Genomic DNA, 21209 nt, shown 5'->3' with positions numbered 1-21209 from the left:
GGTGCACCTCTGAGTCCCCGAGGGTCCCCCCTCCACCCTGTCCAAGCACTGAAGTATCAATGGAGGCAAGGAGACCTCAGAGTAGGGCACTTCCGCTAGCATTTCTAAGGGACGTTTTTATGTTATCTGGCGCCGTCTGTGTTCTCCAGTGGATGGAGTCCCACACCTCCAGAACCCCCGCCACCTCAACATTGCAAGCACTCTACCCTCGTTTTAAGTTTAGTAGGTGTGCAAAGGCAGTTCATCCTCTCAGCTCACTACAAAAGTGTAAGACAGTCGAGAACCTTGGAGCTGTACTCAAGATGCCCAGGGATCACTCCCAAGGGCCCATCACTCCCTGAGCACACACACAGATGACGCCTGCCACTGACCCATGTCCTGACTTCAGACAGACCTTGCAAGGGTAAGTTTTCATCGTCTGGACATCACAGAGGCAAAGGAAAATATCATTAGAAGTTCTGCTCGGTTAAAAAATTATCTGAACTTGAAATTAGTTCATGTGCCAAATTATTATATGGTAAACATTTTTAAAAGAAAAAAATTAATCACACTTCCTAACTTCATTTTTTATTTATTGTTATTCCAAAGCAGATATGCTAGGATGAGATAGTTCTAAAAATACAGTTATCTATTCTCAAAACCCTGGTTATGCAGGAGGCTAGAAATCTCGTCAGAAGACATTTATCAACCATTAAAATATAAAGATCAACCTGTATGCCACCAAAGGTTCAAGTGAAATTATGTCTTTACAAAACCTCATATTTTCAAGGAATGTTTTGCAAAGAAGCAGCTTTTTATAATTAGGAAGTAAATAAAAATAATATATTAATGTCTTGCGTTTGCCTACTAATAGTTAATAAATTGAGAAAACTCATAAAATGAATCATTGATCTTTTTTCTTTTTCTTTGACGAAAATAAAGGTAGGCTTTAGATTCACCTGGTAAGGCCTTAAGCAGGCAGTTCACCAATACAGTTCACTGAACTATGCTTTCTGTACAATTAGGAATTAAATAAACCCCTTTTAGAGACTGTCCTGAGAGATGACATTTAATGCTACAACCAAAATAAATAACCTAGCAAGAACAAAATTTTTTAAATTCCAATAATTTCAACTTTGGAGATATCTGTTCACCAAAATTAATCAACATTTCTAAAATATTTTAATACAAAATTATAAAAGAAAAGTGCATTAAAAGCAGAATCTTTAAAATTCTGGCACAATTACAATTATTCGGAATATATGGACTATAGCCAGGTACACACTGACATTCCAGGAAAACCTCAAGATATATAATAAGTCCAGTATCACAAGAATAAGTGAAATAAGGCTTTTTTTTCCTTAAAAAAATATACAATACACAAAGCAGTTTGGAAAAAAAAAAGTAATATTATTTAACAGTTTTCTGACTTAAATATTTTCACATAACAAAAGTTTTTATATCACCATCAATATTACTTATGTACAGATGCCAAAAGTGAACAACAAAAAAGTCAAAAGATGCCCTTTGAAAAAATAACAGTGAAAATGTCTTTCTTCAGGAATCTGAAATGAGCTCCTCTCTTAATATACAAAGTCCATACAATATTTATAATAAAACTGCTCTCTTCTGAAACCAGGGAGGCCATGAGACAAAATAAAGGCAATTATTTTTCAGGGGGGAAAAAAAAAAAAAAAGCAAAACAACCCCACCTTTATGTTACAATGAAAAAGATACCCATTTATTAATATAATGAATACAATACTGATCTGAAGTGCTCGCGGGGAGGTAAAAACTCTGATGCTCACTCTGTAATCGGGACTAGTGCTTCTATTTACAAAATATACTGTTCAGCCACACAGAGGCCCATATATCTGTATATGTACATATGTATTTATATATAGAACATATAAATAATTGTGAAGGAGAAATTCACATGAAGTAAAGAACCTTCTGTCTTTGGAATGCTGTAGGAGCAACGCACACTCTGCCCGGCCTGGGCTGGGATTTGGTTTGGGACGTGTTCCATGTGGCACCATTGATGACAGTAAAGAGTTCCCTGAAATCAACCACACACCTGCCTCTGCATAAAGAGAGAATTGTGGGGCTCGGACGGAAACACTGCTTGCTTACCGGGTGGACAGGGCCACGGATCCCCACTGTGTCCTCAGCGCTAGGACACAGTTCTGCTCTTTCCTGCTCATGATGTATGGCTTGTGCTTTCTGCAACCATCTCACCCGTGGACCTGCATCTGGATTTATGAAGCAAGTGAGGCCCTCCACCCCCATTCCATGGGGACCGTTACATCCTCGTGTGTGTCTGGTTTACAGCCCCCCCATTATGCCCCAATGCTGCATTCTTGTAGCTAATGGTTCAAGAATCGTAATGCAGAGAGAACTGGTCCAGCCATCTCTCCAGGTATTAATATTAACTTATGGTAGACTAGAAAGAGTCAATTTCTAATTTCAAAATGCACAGAGAAAAGACATGGAAAACACTTCCCTGTGTGTTTTAACATTTTTCTGAACTTCATGCACCTATTTTATGTTTGTTTTATAAGCTATGCTTCTTAGAACAGAAAGCATGAAGGAGAACCTACCTTACTTTTTCCATGTTAATGTTGGTCTTTGCTAATACAAAGAGGTCACACTATAGTGATAGTAAGATCCAGTTATTTCTTTTGTAACTAGATGTACTGGCCACCAAGGAGACGGTAGGACTGCTGTAGTACCTGAGTTCAATGATTTGTAGACAAGTGACAATACGTGTTCACACTGCTCCCAGTTCTTTCCTATCAGTCTCTGAAAGACAATGATTCTTTAGATACTTTTATAGCTAAAAAACTAGTGTGGTTAACATTTTAACACTTGAAGCTTCAAGACAGAAATTCCGAGCGCTCCATTCTTCACAACATCTAATTTCAGAAACAGCCTTGAGGGCAGGATGGGCCGCGTCAGAACACATTGGCCAGCGCTTGCCACTCGCTGGCGGACTCCTGCACCACCTCCTCCAGGTGGAGGGTCCGGCTCAGCTCCTCAGCTCCGTGCTCCTGCTGCACCACGGGCTCCTGCAGATTTCCTGCAGCACAGACAGACAAACATCAGGCGGAGTCTCAAACACTCAGCAGCACATGGGTATTCACGTTTAAATAAAGACAATCTAAATCGCAACCAAAAATTTCTAAATTGATTTGCTTTCCATCCCCAAGGAAAAAGAATAACTTGAGATGCAGGTTAATAGTGTCGGTAGCAATTCCTGCTTTTTGAACATGAATAGACGCTGCCCTTGTGGCGGGGAACTCCTGCTTAGAGCAACACGAGGTCAGCGATAAGCGATTAATTAAGAGTGACAGCCAGACAACACACACAAAACCCCTCCCATGAGAACCACCACCACCACCACCAATCCCTCCCAGGCTCACGTCACTTGCAGACCACACTGTCCCAAAAACTAGGGAGTCATGCATACAGCAGCAGCTCCACCTGTGACCCAGTCCGGCTGGATGAGGCGAGGGGCCTCCCCTGCCCTTTCCCACATGGACAGCGGCATCCCAAGATGTTGGGTGGGATGTGGGAACCCCGCTCGGCCAGCAACAGTGCTGAGTGGGTGCCGTACCTGCCCTCTGAGCGTTGGGTTGCACCAGCTCCACCGTCACCCAGAGCCAGCCCTTGTCCCAAAACCCTGCGGAGGGGCTGCGCCACAGCCCACTCCTAGCACTTGCTCCACCGCCACGACCACCTGAAGGCCTGACCCCCAGCTGCACGGCGCACAGCTTACCGGTGTAGCTGTGTGCCCGCTTCATGTGGAGCTTCATGTTGCTCTTCTGGGTGAAGCCCATGATGCAGTAGTCACACTTGTAGGGCCGCTCCCCTGTGTGCTTCTTCATGTGCACCTGCAGGGCGCTCTTCTGGTTGAAGGCTTTCTCACAGAGCGTGCAGTGGAATGGCCGCTCTCCTGGGGGTGGGTGGGGGCGGCACTCAGTGTCAGCACAGACCCAGAGCCCTGAGGGACGCACATGAGGTCACCGTCCTTCCGTCCCTCCCACTGCTAACTCATGAGTTTCTAGCAAATCTGCCCCATGGTGAGACACAGAATAAAACCTTAATCCACAGCTACCGGAACTCCCAGAAATAAAAGTAGAGCCCCTATGCTTAAAATAGTGTTCCTAAAACACGTTGGGCAGTAAAGCAAACCCACACCAAGTACATGAGAATGTCAAATCTACCTAATCACAAGTATAACTTATCCAATATTTTCTAAAATGTCATTTTAATTCCTTTGATGTTGATACAGAAGCCCAAGAATGGAAGGGATGTTGCCCCTTGACTCCTGCCAGAAGCCCCACTCATCTCCCTGCTGCGCACTCCCGGGCCTGCATTCTCTGACTTCCCCACACACTTGTCCCCTACCAAGTCCCCCTGGGCCCAAAAGGTTCTTTCCTGTTGACTCTGGACGACTGCCGCCTGGCCAGGCACCTGCTCCCTTTTCCCATGTGGCTTCCCCAGACATGTCCGCATGAAGCCCCACGTGGTTGCCGAGGACACCTGCTGTGCATCTTCCCCAGGTAAACCCCCTGTCACTCTGTCTGTCCCTCGATCCAGTGGCCAAGACACAGGAGGGCTTCCCACTGTCCCCCAAGGTGGCCCCGACACGTCCTGCCCCAATCCCAGGGCATGAGCACATGATAACAGCACGCCTGCGCTGCATCTGTGTTCCTGTGCCTGGAGAACAAGGATGTCATAGATGTGGTTATGGCCACTGGTCAGAGAACCTGGGCTGAGTCACAGGGAGACTTTCAGAGCAGAGGGTCCTGTGGCTGAAGGCAGAAGGGGAGCTGCAGGGACCAAAGGCCGTGCAGGGGCCTTTGCAGGCTTGAAGGCAGCATGCACACAGAGGGGGTGCATCCCGGCCAGCGGCAAGCAGGGCCCATAGCCATCTGCCATCTATGGGCTTCTCTAAACCTTCGGAGTGCCTAGCTTGTTCTAAGGGCAAACAGGAGTCTCTATCCCTTAAAACCATGTTTCTGAGTAAATACATCAGAAGTACAGCATCATTATCTTTCACTCAAAAGCTATTTGCCAAACACCTGGTTGGTGCTGGGTCTATGCTGACAATACAAGGAGGCCCGTGGGCCAGCCAGGGGCACTGGGGTCTCAGAGGCCTCCTGGGGAAGGAGTCCAAGCTGACACCTGCAGGTGAGTCAGAGACGGCCAGGCCAAAGGAGATGGGGCCGAGGGGCCCAGCAGAGAGGATGCTCAGTGAGCAGAGTCAGGACTCCAGAAGGCAGGCAGGTGTGAGACCCTGAGGGTCCCCAAGGCTGGCCGCCGCAGGGCAAGAGCCCACTGTGCAGCAGTGGGCGTGACGGCTCAGAGGACACCAGGGTCCCACCCCCAGGTGCTCAGAGAGGAATCCGAGGGTCCATCTGCCAACCTCCCGCGGTTTCCGGCTGGCTCTGTGGACATGCAGGCCTGCTGGCTGGAGCGGAGGCAGGTCCCGCAGTAGGTCCTGAGGTGAGAGGCCACCACAGAGCCACAGAATGGGGTTGGGACAGTGGTGTCTCCACGTGAGCTGCAGCACGCCTTGAAGGGTGGCGTGGAGGGTGCAAGTGAGTTGTCAGGGAGCCGGACCAAGGGCAGATGGGTGAGAGTTTAGGTCTTGGTGATCTTGGTTTGACAACACAACAGACCTGGGCAGGGTTAGGTGGTGACAAGATGTAATAGGAGTAGAGGGACTGGTGTCCCCACAGTAGGAGGAGCTGGCATCTGGAAGTGGGGGGGACCCCGATACAGGCAAGGTCCCCAGAAGCCACGGCAGCCCTTGCCTAATGGTTCTACTGCCCATGGTCACCAAGGACACTGCAAAATCTTTTACTTGAAAAGTCAACATGATAAATTGATGAAAAATTAGGGGAAAAAAACAGAATCTGTGGCCCTGGCTTTATAAATAACATAGGACATCGTAAAATACGTTTTCTCACCAGCCCACCTCTGCTGCCAAGACCTGGACCTGGGAGCACACAGCTCACGGTTACCTGTGTGGATGCGGCTGTGCCGCTCCAGCTGGCTTGGCTTGGCGAACGCCTTTTCGCAGGTGTCACATTTAAACACTCTTGGCTTCTGGGAGCTCAATGAGGGGCCAGCTTGATGCGTCTGCATATGCTCCTGTTGAAGACCACACACAAAAGGAAGAAATACTTACAACTTACACTCACAGAGCTCTACAGACTCGCGACAGAGCTGTGACCATGGGAACCCTGGTGAGCAGTACGGTTGCTGAGGACCATGTGGGATGAGCATCCTCAGGGATTCAGTCATGGGCGTGGGGCCCCTCACAACCCCAGGTAACAGCTGTGCAGCTCCCTCCCTCATTGCCAACGACCTTGATGGCTTTAGGAACACGGTCAGCTATCTGGTGGGAGGGTCATCAACTGAGTCTGTCTGGGTGCTTCTCATGACGAGACTGGGCTCTGGGCTGAGGCACATAAAGCGCTATTTCCATCCACCCGTGTGGACCGACCTCCAGCACAGGGCGCAGGCTGCACTCCAGGTGGTTCTAAGGTGGCCACGGTCTCTCCGGCCCCCTCATACACCCTCCACAAGGAGGAGGAGATGACTCCGGGGCTCACAGCTAAGGAGGGGACGCCCCTGATGGCAGCGTCCACACGGACTGTCGGTCCTCGCTTCCCTACTTACTAATTTCTGCACTCAGTCACACTTCCATCAGGAAGGACTCAATGGTATTTATTTTGTACTGTGGGTTATAATGCAACACCACTTAATACATTTTCCTGCTGGAATTTTTCCAGCTCTGGCCATAGGGAGCTTTTCCCGTCGAGGGCTCTCGTGTGCCTTGGACTTGTCCCCGTCACTGCGAGTGGCACGGACTACCTACTTATCTCCTGACACAACTTCACCTAAGGATGTTCGTGGAAAAGTTATGCCTCACAGATAGGAATATATATTATTAAAAACATCTTTAAAATTTTTCTTTAATCATACAGCCTCTTTGAAAGGTTTCATGCTCTATTAGTATTATCATAGCTATCATCTCAGCCCTCTCCACTGTGAGGGAAGCATTGTGCTAAGCACTTTATATTCCTCAAAATAACCATAAAATCTAAGTATTAATATCTTCATTTTACAAATTATAAAATTGAAGCTGTGCAGGTTACGTGACCCAGCCAACATCACAGAGATTCTAAGTATTAGGGTCAGATTCAGACAGGGACCAGGCAGGGGAAGCCACACACACATCTCCCTTTGCAAGATTTTGCTTCAGTTTGTTTAGAAAACAAACAAGGCATCCTCTTTCCAGAAAACATGGCAGAGAAAGAGGGGAGGTAAAGATACTGGCTGCACATCAGGAGGGCAGAAGTCTAGGTGCTGTTGCACAGGAAGGCTGGGATCCATCATGGGCTACTTAATGGTCAGATGATGACAATTTTGGTTACAAGGCGCACTGGCTGGGGAGCCTTGGGGCCGCCTCCACCAAGCAGGCCACCTGACCACCCTGGAACTCACTTCCCAGGCCCTTCCTCTTCCCCCTCCCTACTGTGTGCACGTCCCGGAGTTCATCTGGCCACTCTCACAGCATGCAGACCTCTGTACCCTGTCTCAAGGGGGTGCTGACCCAGCTGGTGAGGTGTCCCCAGGCCCCTGTGGGAAGTCCTGCCAAGTGTGGGCCCCAGGGCAAGGGGCATTCCTGCTTCCCCCCAGCCTGGCCCGTAGGTATTTTCACCATCTGCCACTCTGAGGGTGTAAGTCACATGAGACACACGTCAGAACCGCACATAAACATAACTGCTCACCTGTACACCCAGCAGACCTGTTAAAACTAAAATCTCACTGACCTCCTCCAAACCACAGAAAAATCTGTTACTCTTTCCCTTCTGTGAGCATGACTCAGGACTTCTACCAGATCATACACCCTCCAGCGAAGGTCTCTAACCCTGGAGCCCACTGCCAGGCCAGAGCAGAGCTTACCTTGAGGTGCGTGGCACGCTTGAAGGCCTTCCTGCACACAGGACACACATGGATGCGCTCGCGGCCATGCACCTCCTTGCTGTGGTGCAGCAGCAGGGCTGCCGATGCAAACGTGCGGCCGCACTCCAAGCACTGGTGCAGCCGGCCCTCCTTCTCAGGCGGCCCCCCTGGTGCCAGGCTGGCCGATACATCAGTTACCTGCAGCAGGTTGGAAAGCCCGGACTTTACTCAGTGGCTGCGGTTTGCAAAGGGACAAATGACAAGATGACAGAGACACACCATGCAGGTGCACCCGGCCCATGGCACTTTCATCCCAGGAAAGGCCAGCAGGGTGGGGGCGATGGCCTCGGATCAGATGGGCAGACCCGGCTCTGGCATTACTATCCTGGCTGCTCCAGCCCTGTGTCCTCATCTGATAAACAGTCATTGCTGACACCACCTCCCTGTTGGGGCTGGGGTGGGGCTCCAGGAGCTGATGGATACCGGGTGCTGAGAGCGATACCCGGCTCACAGCATGCACTAAGTGCGGTGGGTAGTAGTAGTAGGTTAGCTTAGACAAAAGTAAAGGACATGACCCCCAAAATGCTACTGCTATGGATGAAGATCGTTTCTCAACAAACTGCGGTATAAATCATACTTAGCAGAAGGTGTGTTACTTCTTGATTGCATGAAAGCATTTCCCCAAACTTTGAATCACAACCAATTACATTTTCAAATCATTTTAATGGGATGCCATTAACACCCTGAAAACAAATAAAGCAGGAGTTTGTGACTGAGCTTTTACAAATAGGAGTCTAGTTTTGCAGATAAAAACTTGTACATGATAACTTAATGAAAGAAAATTATAATTAGTTATAATGAAAATTGATGGGATTTGTCAACATTTTTAACCTAGTTTATGAAGTACTTTCTCATAATTTTATGATATATAGAAAGGGATAAAACTTAAGAATATTTAATAAAAGATTTCTACAAAGTGCTCTAAGATCATTAATATATGCTATAATAATAAAAAAAGGAATTTAATAAAAAAAGGAATAAAACCAAAAAGCTCAGAAGCACAAAAATGATGCAGTCATGTCATATGCCATGAAGTGGGTATTATTCTGTGATGCTTGTGTCAGGTATAGTGTGTCTACATGTGAGGGTCTGTATGTACAAAGCCAAGAAACAACAAACACATGAAACTATGTGTTCAGTTCAGCATGTAAAATATATTTCTTGTGAGTCAAAAGAAAGTCTGAAAGGCACAGGAACAAATGCATCAGGCTGCTCAATAACTGCAGGTGTAAACCGCGTGATTAAAGCAGGCAACACACAGCCAGGCGCATGGGCTAAAGCCGGAGGCTGGGGCTAGGGCTCTTCAGGGGTGCTCGCAGCGCCCCCAGCAGCTGCCCTGATGAAACGCTGTGAACGCTCGGTGCCCGTGTCCCTCTGCTGTGCCCACAAGTCCACCAGCTTGCTCCGAGTCCTCTAGGCACTGCCGGGGCTGAGGGTCCCTGAGCCAAGTGTGCTAAAGTGACACAACTGACCTTCCGCTGGATGAGCTTCGGCTGGAGGAGACTGCCTGTACTGATCTCATTTCTTTATAAAGAAGGAGGCCTCATCCCATGGAAAGACCAGTGAGTAATTTCCCTGAAACTCATTTGCTCAAACTGCACAGAACATAGCACCGCTCAGAGTCAGTAACTATTTATTATCTGTAATTTACCGCTAACTCCGAAAAGCTTTAAGGAAGAAGTTTTTAGACTCTTCTATATTAACAGGTAGTCAAATGACAAACAGGCCACACACACACATATGCGTGTATATGAAAAATGTACAACCAGACCTAGAAGAATCAGCAGAGGTATTAAAAGAAAACCCTCAAAAAGAACTAAACGCAAATCAAACGCCATGTGAAGTCTGATCAGCAGGCAAACAGAAGGAGACACTAGTAACTTTAAAACTAGCCTCACACGTGACTGGTTTCTATATCTTATTTTGTGGCATGAAAACCTCATCGCAGCAAACCACAAACTGTGGACTGTCAGTCAGTATCCACCATTGGACACGGGCTGTCCCCAGGCCCTGTGCAGCTCAACACCTACTCTTCACCCCCACTGGGCCAGAGATGCCCTCCAGGGGTGGTCCCCAGCTCCCTGAGCCCTCCCTCAACCCATGTTCCCTAAGCCCACAAACGAGTGTGAATGCACGTGCACAGCATACCTGGTAGGTGATTTCCTCACACGCAGCAGTGGAGGGCTGTGGAGTGTGGCTCACCAAGATGACCTGCGGCGAACCTGCTCCCCCCTGGCCTGAAAGCGAGGGGTCGGTGAGTAAGGCTGGGAACTGCTGGCCCTGCAAAGACAGACTGCTTTAGAAGGCGTAACGTTATCAAACCCAGTGGTAACCTCAGGGGTATCTCTTGTGGTGCAGTTACTGTGGACAGTGGGCAGGTCCTCAGGGAAGTTCACCACAGAAGCACACCGTGACCCAGCATGGCATCCCCAGGCACCTGCTCCAGACACATGAAACCCAGACACATGAAAATGCTCAAAAATAATATCCCCTCCAACGCTCGCGCTCTTCACAGTGGCTGCAGAGGGGGAAACAACCCAAATATCCATTAGCTGGTGAGGGATGTGCAAAGTGAGGCACGTCTGTGTGGCGGAACACTATTCAGTTGAAGGAAGCACTGGTGTACGGCACGAGCCACAGCACGGACGAGCTCAACGACAGGATGCCAAGTGAGGCGGGCTGGCCACAGACCACATGCTGTGGGCTTCCACGGATGTGAAATGCTCAGGACAGGCAGGTCTACAGACACAGGGTGGCTGTCAGGGGCCTGGGGCTGAGGGACGGACCACTAACCACTCACGGTGCCACGTGTCCTTTAAGGGTGAGGAAATGTTCCAAAACTAGATGTGCTCACGGGTGCACAGCTCTGTAAATAGACTAAAGACCGTTAAATTGTATACTTTCAATAAACGGGTGACCACTATGGTAGGTACAGTATATCTCAACAAAGTTGTAAATGTACATACAAGGAACACTTACTTGTTCAAAAACGCACACTCAGTTTTGCTATGCATACAAAGTACTTTGAGTCTTTCTCCCACTCCAGCCTACCTCTCACTACTGACCATGAATCTGAGACAAAAAGGGAGAATGAAAGAGTGCGGGGTGGGCCAGGGGCATGCACACAGGGACAGCCGGGCCGACCACAGGCCTCAAATGCCAAGCCACACAAACTCAGTACACATACAATGTGCACTGCAAGCCAGCGCACTTTACACGTGATCAGAACACGCACGTGAAACACAAAGATGTGAAGGGCCAACATCAACGCACAGGTAGGGAGGCAAGGACAGCAAGGATGCTTTGGTCATAAGTAAGGCACATGGCCCATGTCACTGGTGCCCCTGGCTGAGAGAGCGGGTGTTCCTCGTGTCTTCGGGGCATGCTGAGCTCGATGGGGCATATAAGCCTGGAAGGGGTGCAGGACTTAGAGGTATTTAAAGAATTTCAGGTCCACTTCTCATGGGAAAGATACTGTGGTACACAGACAGGGACAAAGAGGCCATGGGATGGAACACAGGGCACAATATACATTTACAAGGACAGTATCGTGGATTCTAGAGAAAAAGAGCCTTTTTTTTTTTTTAAGATTTATTTATTCATGAGATACACAAAGAGAGAGAAGCAGAGACACAGGCAGAGGGAGAAGCAGGCTCCACACAGGAAGCCTGATGCAGGACTCGATCCCGAATCCTGGGATCAGGCCCTGAGCAGACGCTCAACCGCTGAGCCACCCAGGCGTCCCGAGTAAAAGAGCTTCTTAAATTGATTTGAATTCTCTGCTTTTTATAGGCAGTTTTAAAAAAAGTGAAGTGATATTTTAAGGTATCTCCTTAAATTTTTTTACACAGACTTTGGGCAAGTTCCTATCTATATCAACAAAGCTTCATGTCTGCCATCCCCTCACATAGGGGAGTTAGCTGCATATCACTACCTTCAAACACCAGTCACTGTACTCTTCTGCACTCTTCTGCACTCTTGCTTTTGCCACCACTCTTACCAGACTACACAACTTTGGAAAATTGTGCCAATCAAAAATAATAAATTTGCACTTTCTAATTAATCAGACAAATATGCCTGGCTGCTGGCCAGAAATCCTGGTGCATGTAGGAACCAGTGTTGGCTTAATACACTTACATGTTCTCAAAGGAAAGCTAAGACCTCTGAGACTGTGAGCTTACGCAGGTTTATTGGAGGAAAAGACAAGTTACAGAAGTAAGGAATAGATTAGCAACTGTCAGGGGAAGGGGCAGTAAGTAGTAACATGAGGGACCTCGAGGGATGGAATGTTCTGGGTCTTGACTATAACTACGACAATACCTGGTTGTGATATTGTATCTACAGTTTTGCAAGATGCTACCACCTGGGGAAGCTGGGTAAAGGGTACCCAAGATCTGTCTGCATCATTTCTTAAAACTCACTGTAAATCAATAATTATCTCAAATAAAAAGTTTAATTTTAAAAACTCCCAATATAATGTAATCTACTGGCTTATTATTGGTGTTTCAATTGCTAACATTAAGTATTCTTCACACATACACCTGATTTAAAAATCAAGTGTCTAGTAAAATAAATGCTCAACAATTAGCCACACTCACAGAAGTGGTGACCTGAATCTCAAAGTCCTTTATTTTCGGTTCGTGTTATTACTTGCACTGTTATTTACCTCTTTGCTGTATTTGGTTTACACTGAGATGGGAGCTGCAGGAATTCTCTGAGACCTGGCAGAGTAAAACAGGCCCCAATGACCAGCTGCCAGAATCACCGAAGGCGGGCAAGCACTAGCAGATTCCAGCCGCACCCACCGCTGCTGAACCAACCTTGCAGGAGGAACCTGGGTATTGTGATGTGCAACCTGGTTTGGGAAATGCTGAGAAAACATCACCAGGGGCTCCCATCCAGATGGACGAGGCTCGGCATGACAGCCGACTTGATTCCCTACCGCATCCCTGTAAAGTTGACCTCACTCACTGTGCCCATGTTCTAATCTCGCCAGGATCTGCTCTCAGCAACTCATCATTTCCATGCCCCAGACAACTCCGACTGAACTCAAATTCACACTGTGCCTCTGTGAGAACATCCAGACACTGAGAACCAGCGAGCCTGCACCGGGCACCACAGGAAGGCAGCATGAAGGCTTTGGAAGCTGGGGCCAGGACACCTCCAGTCACTACAGACATGACAGTGACTGCAGAACCGCCCGCTTTTCACACGGAGCGTCTTTAATCACAGCTGCCATGGTCACATGCTGATGTCTTATTGAGACCAAAAAAAAACCACATTTACATGCCTAACTAGTAAGTTTTAAATGTTTTGTACCAGGTCAATAAAGTCAGAAAAAAACAACAAACCTACAAGAATTCATATAAAATAGAATGTGCTTCAAGGATGAGTCGGTTACTTCTTTTTGTTTTCAGAACAAGAACTGAAAAATCACTTTGCTTTCTTGAATAGATTTTTAAGTGCATGCATTTCCTTATAAAATTCTCACATTTAGTAGCCTGATTCCCACCCCTGCCACCAACAGTCCAAAATTTGGAAAGAAAAACTCATTTCAAGTTTGTAGTTGAAAAAGAAATCTCTACAATTCATCAATTTTTCTTTTAATAATTTCCCTAGTAAAGATACTACAAAGTTACCTTTTTTAAAAAAAAATTAGACCACCTCTTTTTGTTCTTCCCACCCTCTTCTCTCATGGACCTTATAAACAAAAAAAAAAAAAAAAAGAAAAAAGAAAAAGAGAAATGATACACAATAAATGGATAGTACTTTCATGTGTTTTTAACATCTACAGTTCACGTCTCTGCAGTTTCCCAGGGAGGGCCTGACTTTCCACGTGCAGACACGGGGGATTGGCTGACGCATCTGCACATTGTTCTCACTTCACTTCCTCACTGAATTCAAGAAGCACATGTTGTGAATGGTTTGAAGGGACTACTGGTAAACCATGGATGTTTGCCTCTTAGTGATTGACTCTTGCCTGTAATGAACAACCATTTCTAGAACAGTTCATTTCTCATAACTGCCTTGGATTTCCAGCTCACACTTTTATGATCATGAACAATCCTAACAGTTTACATATTTATAAACATTTCCATATATGTTCATTGACCTTTTGACAATAAAATGATGGTTCTTTTGTGCAATAAATCACTATGTTTAGAAAAACAGCCCTCATAAAGCTAAGAGAGGGTTGATATGGTTTTTTTAACTTTTCAGGGTATGAAGTCATTGTGAGTCCAATTAAAGTCCAGCAGCTAACAGAAGAGATTCAAATGAACCTACAGAATTTCAATTGCAGATTTTTTATACTATTGTTTTATACAATGTGTGCTAATTAATCAATTTGGGTTTAATTTTTTTAACTGATAATTTTTGAAAAGTTAAGCAGAGATTATGTATCAGTGAGGTAGCCCACAGACATGCAGGAGGAAGCCGCTGTTCATCTGCAGCAATGGTGCTCCCGACCTTGGGCACACCTCATCTGTAGCAATGGTGCCCCCCGACCCCAGCCACACCTCATCTGCAGCAACAGTGCCCCCCAACCTTGGGCACACCTCATCTGCAGCAACGGTGCCCCCCGACCTTGGGCACACTTCATCTGCAGCAATGGTGCTCCCGACACCGGCCACACCTCATCTGCAGCCAACGGTGCCCCCGGACCTCGGGCACACCTCAGTGCCACCCTTTGCTGTTACTCTCTGACCCAGCTGGCCCAGACAGCAGGGCTGGGGCAGGAGAGAGGGGAGAGCTGACCTGCAGCACACCCCACCGCGGTCTGCCACGGCCTGGTACATGGAACTGGTGCGGCCTGCGATCTATGCTGGGGGTGAGCCAGGAGAAAGGGGCAGGGACTGTTGCGTATACAGCACAGACTCCTCTAAGCCACTACGGAAACGTGGATGTGGTGCTAACGTAGCAGGGACCACAGAGGGTTTTAGCCAGAGGAGTAGCACATACACACGTGCTTTTTATTAATTCTGGCACCAGGCCAGATCCCATCCCCACCTGTGCATTCACTCTGCATAGGCAGCCTTACTTTGTCCTAGCACTAACATTGTCATATCCAACACTTTAATCTGATGCCCGGTACAGAAACTTCTCAAGGCAGCAACACCCTCCTTGGCCCCAATCCCTGCACTGTGTGAGAGGCTTCAGGGAGCCAGCCTGGGAGCAGGACCGGGGGCCCAACAGCCACCCTGCGCACGAGCAAAGACATCCTCAGAAAATACTTGCATTATTTAAAAATGTAACCTAGAATAACTAAGAACTCCTCATTGAACTTCACTGCAATTATAATAATAATTCTTGGGGACGCCTGGGTGGCTCAGTCAGTTAAGCATCTGTCTTGGGCTCAGGTCATGATCCCTGGGTCCTGGGATCTGATCCTGAATCGGGCTCCCTGCTCCACGGGGAACTTCTCCCTCTCCCACTCCCCCTGCTTGTGCTCTCTTTCCAATACTTTCAAATAAGTAAATAAAATCTTAAAAAAAAATTCTCAAAGTGATATAATTTAACAAACAGAAAATAAACTCGTAACCATAGAAATAAATGCCTCTCTGGCTTTTTCTGATCAATCCTGACCCCACTCTGCAAAGTTATTCCAAGCATTAAAGTTGTATTTTAAATGATTTTTACCTCACAACTACTTCTGTAACTACTATAGTTAAAACTGTACCGTGAGAAACCAGCCATGGCCCTGACTGCCAACGAATATACGCGACAGGGCAGGAGCCACGTCCTCACAGTTGCCCGGCAACTGGAATATAAGGTTATGTATGACCATCATCGATACTAGAATCACAGGTAGGAAGTGAGGACGCACAGCAATGCATCAAGAATCAATCAAACTCCCTGCATCCTGCCTTGAGAAAGAAAATACATCATTTACCTCTTAGGTTGGCTCCTCCTGTTCCAACTATAATTTTAAGATATAATACTAACTGTTAATATTTAGAAGGGTGATAACATCCTGACAACAGGACAACAGGAATGGAGTAACACATGAGAACAAGTAAATGTTAAAATACGTAAAGAACTCAGTGAGACACTTCTCTCCTTCAGTGGCAGAAAGGCAGGTGCGTGAGGACAGCACAGCAGGACCTGGCCAGGGGCACAGATGCAGCCGCCACATGGAAGCCACCCTCCCCTGCTGCATGCTGTGTGTCCTGTGGGAGGGCCGACTCCCCCCAGAGCCCCAGATGGGCTTCTGCCAGCAGCACAAGGGCAGTTCGGGAGCAAGATGATCTGTGCTGGTACAGACCAACTGAGATCGGCTCAACTGGCTCCATGCCGGCCCTGGGGTGGGCCAGGGAAGGGTCCCTATTTTACACATGGAAAGGACTGGAATCCAGAATCAAAACAGCCGCTGTGTGGCTGTGTGACTGAGCAGCGAGCCTGAGTGGAACGAGCGTGTCACAGAATGTATTCTGTGCTCTGATCCTGTGGCACATTCTGCTGTTCTCAAAGCAGGGACAGGCAGAGAGAAAGGGGAACGACCAGACACGATTGTTGCAATAGATCTTAAACGATGAAAGCTGCCCCGGAGTCTCAGCTCAATGCCTTACTCAGAATGCACACCCTCCGACCCAGCACACCCACCTGCAGGCTCTGCCCTGAGACCATAGGTCACTGAAAGCCTGAGAATTTCCTCACTACTGAAACCCTGAGCACCCTGCCCTTCAACAAACTCCTGAAACAAAATGCTGAACAGCCATTAAAACATGTTTGCATTGCTAAAATCTTTGATGGGTGGCTCATTCCCTGAAGCATCTGGCTCTGCAGTTCAGGTCAGGTCACAATCTTGGGGTCATAGTGTCAGGCCTACATGTCCCTCTCCCTCGGCATCTCCCCTTTTCGCCCCACCCTGCTCACGAGTGTGCACACACACTCTCTTTTTCTAAAATGGCTAAAACAAAAATCTTAAAAAATTAAATCACTGGCGGGGAAGGTACACACAGTGTAGCAAGAGGGAGTTCATACTACGTGATGCATACAAGAGCTCGTTTCTGTAGAAATGTTAAAACATGTATGTGTGCCCCTGCATATGAAGGTTTGGAAAGATATATATACTAAGAGGTCAATCATAATTCCATTTGGCTAGTGAATTTTTAAATATAGTTTTCGGTCTTATCTGAACTTTCCTGTTCTCTTCTTTTTGCATTTAACATATTACACATATTTTAATCTGAAAAAAAAAAAAACACTTCAATTTTCTCTTATTTTACTTATTTGATAGAGAGCGAGTGAGCACAAGCAGGGGGAGGGTCAAAGGGAGAAGCAGACTCCCCACTAAGCAGGGAGCCTAATGCAGGGCTCCATCCCAGGACCCCAGGATTAAGACCTGAGCCAAAGGCAGACACTTCACGACTGAGCCACCCACATGTTGCAAACCACTTCAAATTTGAAAAAAAAAAAAAAAAAAAACCATTCAGCATATACATACATAGAAAAGAAGAAATTAAAGTGTGCCACAATCCTCCCATGAAGGGAAGGGCAGTGCTCTACCTGAGAAGCAATGTTGAGCGTGACCGTGTCCAGTCCTCCGGAGAGCAAGCCCTGAGTATCGGCCAGAGTCAGCGTGACACTGGCATCTCCTCCCACTCCTGATGAAGACATGACCAGGTTCTGAGCAGATATGGCAGATGGAGACATTGGTGTGGTCGAAGGAAGGCTGCCAGTGGTAGCATTAAGTTCTACAAAAGAGGAAGAACAAGTATATTAATAGCAAAGCTAGGTAAGTCCAACTTTAACTGGATGGGAAGAATGGTTTCTATAAAGGAACTAATCTGTCATAGTCAGCATTTATGTTTACCTAAGCTTTTGAAGTTACATCAAGATAATCATAGAATCTTTCATTCCAATTTTATGGCAAGGCTTCTACAGTTTCTGAATATCTTTATGCGTAAATACACTCTGCTTAAGTATAATATCAAGAAAAAAACGGTAAAAGAGTAAAAATGTGACCCTACAGTCCTAGTCACTACATCTACAGCAGAAGGAAACTGCCAACGATTTCCAGGACACTGTCCCATCTAGGACCAGAGAGGAACCAAATGGGACCCACTGAGCACCAATCAGCTCCACAGCCTACACTGCACCATATCTGCTAAGGCCCCCTTACCCTCCTCATGTCTGCTTATTCTAAAATAAACCTCATTCAACCCTTTAAATACTAACTTATCCTGCCATGACATCCTATTTCTCTTTGGAAAAGACAACAACACATTATAGTATTTTGCCCTGATATCTAATGATAAGAGAAAGGAAGCTATCTGGGACAGAGTCAGGCAAAGAAAGGCCTTTTCTTCTACAAAACAGAAACTCATGCAGCCAGTGAGATGGGCTGAGCACGGGATTCTCAAAGTCCTGTGGCAGGCACCAACAGAAAACAGGTTTTTGAGGTTTTACTTGTAAGCATAACACACATGCACATGCGTGTACACACACACACACACACGCATACACTTCTCACCATCTATCCTTCCATTCATCTAACAAACGTGACTTATCACCCACTGTGTCAGCCGCTGGGCTGGGTGCTACAGACCCCAAGATGGTTAACCAAAGTAAAAGGTGAAAACTCTATTTCCTAATTAGGTTTAAAAACAAAACAAAAAGAGACTCCCGTGGATACTCTGCTGTGACTCGGGCCACATTAGCCCAGAGCCTCTGCACGGAGTCAGGGGCCAACAGGGAAACTAGGTTACTTACTTGTAACTGGAGTCCTCCAAATACAATGCCTCCATAGATCCACACTCTTGGAGTCCCACACTGTGCTGCACAGACCTGGAACCTTCAAAAGCAGTATAACCATTAGGAGGCTAGGAGTCTCTGCTCTGTAGCAGCCACCGGGGCTCCATAGACCACCTCGTCAGACCCCTCCCACCTTGCTGAGCCTCTGCGCAGAGTGGACTGCTAGGACTGCTAGGACCGGAGGAGTGTGGATTTGTGGAGGGTGTATGTTCTAAGCACTCCAGTTACCAGTACATGGTCGGCCTCGGGTTCTCCTGACGCCACCTCCACACACCCTGACTCGCTCTTGCAGACTAGCATGCAGGGACGGTTTTAACGTGAGCAGATGGAGATTAAAAAGAAGAATCCTGAGAATGATGACCAGCTACGTGGATGGATGTTCAATCACCAACACTAGGGAAATCAGGGAGGGGCCGTCAAAGGGCCCAGTGGAGAGAAGCACCTGCTGAAAGGCTCACCAGAATTATCCCTACAAGGAGAAAAAACAAGCGCTAACAGGGTTGAGTGCTACTCAGATGGCCAGGACCTCAAACCTCCCCCAAACTCCTGAGATAAAGGGATGAGGCCTCTCCTCTGCTCCCCACCAGATCATCCGACTCCCTGATGATCATCAATGCAGCAGGGGGTCAGGACTATATAGCACAAGAAATCCGAAGAGAAAACAGAAGCCTGCATGCTCCTGACACAAAGGTCAGTGGGAACGCTAACCTCAGCCCATGCTGGGTTCACACCTCGACGCCAAAAGTGTATGAATCAATGTTCCACCATGCTCCCCATTCAAGACATTTGCCACCAAGAGGATGACAGCAGTTCAAGTAGAGCTTCTATCCTCAAATAGTCCCAAAACAGGTGATGTGAATAGGAAAGAACAAAGTTTTCTTAAGCATGCAACTGAATAACTAATTAAAAGCTATAATTCCATTTGTTCAAGATATGATTCTTAATTATAGAAAAATATTTACTTAAAGCTCTAGAAACCACAGTTTTAATTCAAACTAAATACTCTCAACCTGGAAATTAAGGCTGAATACTTGAGCACAGACTATAAAATTCTCACTTTCCGTCCTCATTTACTGGCTCTGAACCTATGAGTCCTCCAGAGGCCACATCAGAGAAATCTAAGTCCTACTTTGGTTTATGCTTCTAACTCAAAATAAGTCATCTCTTATTAAGTCTTCTTATTATTCTTAAGGATGAGTAAATCCCTTATGGTCATCAAACTCAGCACTACCTTAAATATTTGTTGGGAATAGTTTTCACAGCTTCTGAGAAAACTTAATATGATAATTTTGGAAAGTTTCATAAACAGTTTAAAGGATGTGAGATCAGTTTTTCCTTAGGATAAAGGTAGGGGAGGAAGCCTCAGGAACAGGGAGAAACATTGCCTGGGCATTCATCCCCAAGGAGAAAGTGAGGAGAATGTCCTCCTTCATTATAAAATGTACCCCCACGTGGGAAATGTTAAGACCTCTGAGCTGCTGGGAAGTAAGTAACTGATGATACTTAAATCTAGAAGAAACAAAGGGTAAAATAACCTTACATAGGAAGGAAATAAAGAATTGTGGGTTGTTTTTTTTTTTTTTCACTGAAAACATAACTTATTCATCAAAATTCTATTAACAAATGGACAAAGGTAAGAACAAAAAGATAACACCAATTTGAGATAAATTCCTGTGCTAAATTGTCAAGCATCTGTTAGTGACTCCTTCTGCCACTGAAGAGCACTCACATCACATCTGACCAGGTCCTGAGAAGCCACATGTGTCCGATCTTGTGGTGGATGCTGTCAGGGTCAGACTGGGGGTGGCCTTACCCCGTGTCCGACAGTGGAACACACACTCATGCTTCTCTCCTGCACGTGGAAGTCTGCGGTACTTCCATTTACTTCTAAACCTAAAAGGTAACACCTGAGTTTTCAGGGCTTCCATGGAGATGCAAAGGGCCAGAGCAGTCACAGAGGCTGATACACCTCAACCACATCTGGAGACAGCTCCAGATGACAGCAGCCACGTGCACCTTCGTTGTGCTCTGATCTCAAGCGCCACTTTATGTGACTTTATGTGGCACCTGAGAACATTGGGAGTTTTTATTTTATTGTGTTTCTAAGAAAAGGCACGTGTAATCAATTGCAAGTTCAGTTCAGTTTCGATTTTTACGTGGCGTGGCTTGAAGCCAGGCCTGGGAGTGACTCTGACGCTCAGGAAAACACTGCCTTTTTAAGATGCAACCTCTTGGTTGTATGCATCTTGGGTGCATGTTATACCCATGGGGTCAGCTCCGTCATTATAACTAGTACCAATGGAACACACAAACCTTGACAATTATCTGCCTCCTATCCATGACTGAGTAGTGCAACATATGAAGACTCTGTTCCCATATCCAGATTAATTCAAAGATGCCAAAGGTACCTGAGGACACAATACCACTGACCT

The 21209-nt window shown here is 46.6% G+C and overlaps 1 protein-coding gene across 6 annotated transcripts in view; it reads right to left on the bottom strand.

Moving 5' to 3' along the window:
- Nucleotides 1-551: 551 nt before the first annotated feature.
- LOC129495505 (zinc finger protein 236) overlaps nt 552-21209 on the bottom strand; it is a 108066-nt gene continuing 87408 nt past the window's right edge. For 3 of the 6 annotated variants that reach the window (XM_055303075.1, XM_055303076.1, XM_055303078.1), the window contains 6 exons: nt 17530-17717; nt 10171-10302; nt 7963-8160; nt 6012-6141; nt 3758-3982; nt 552-3058 (listed from right to left, as the gene is read on the bottom strand). In XM_055303075.1, coding sequence (XP_055159050.1) covers nt 2934-3058; nt 3758-3982; nt 6012-6141; nt 7963-8160; nt 10171-10302; nt 17530-17717 — 998 coding nt within the window. In that variant the 3' untranslated portion in view covers nt 552-2933. Of the gene's footprint in view, nt 3059-3757; nt 3983-6011; nt 6142-7962; nt 8161-10170; nt 10303-17529; nt 17718-18735; nt 18818-21209 lie in introns of those variants that run through there. The other 3 variants (XM_055303077.1, XM_055303080.1, XM_055303079.1) reach the window with 2 other exon arrangements.

The sequence above is a fragment of the Nyctereutes procyonoides genome, unplaced genomic scaffold (genome assembly GCF_905146905.1).
Source record: "Nyctereutes procyonoides isolate TBG_1078 unplaced genomic scaffold, NYPRO_anot_genome, whole genome shotgun sequence".
Classification (NCBI taxonomy): domain Eukaryota; kingdom Metazoa; phylum Chordata; class Mammalia; order Carnivora; family Canidae; genus Nyctereutes; species Nyctereutes procyonoides.
The sequence above is the reverse complement of the archived record's forward strand: the minus strand, read 5'-3'. Positions and strand labels throughout refer to the sequence as shown.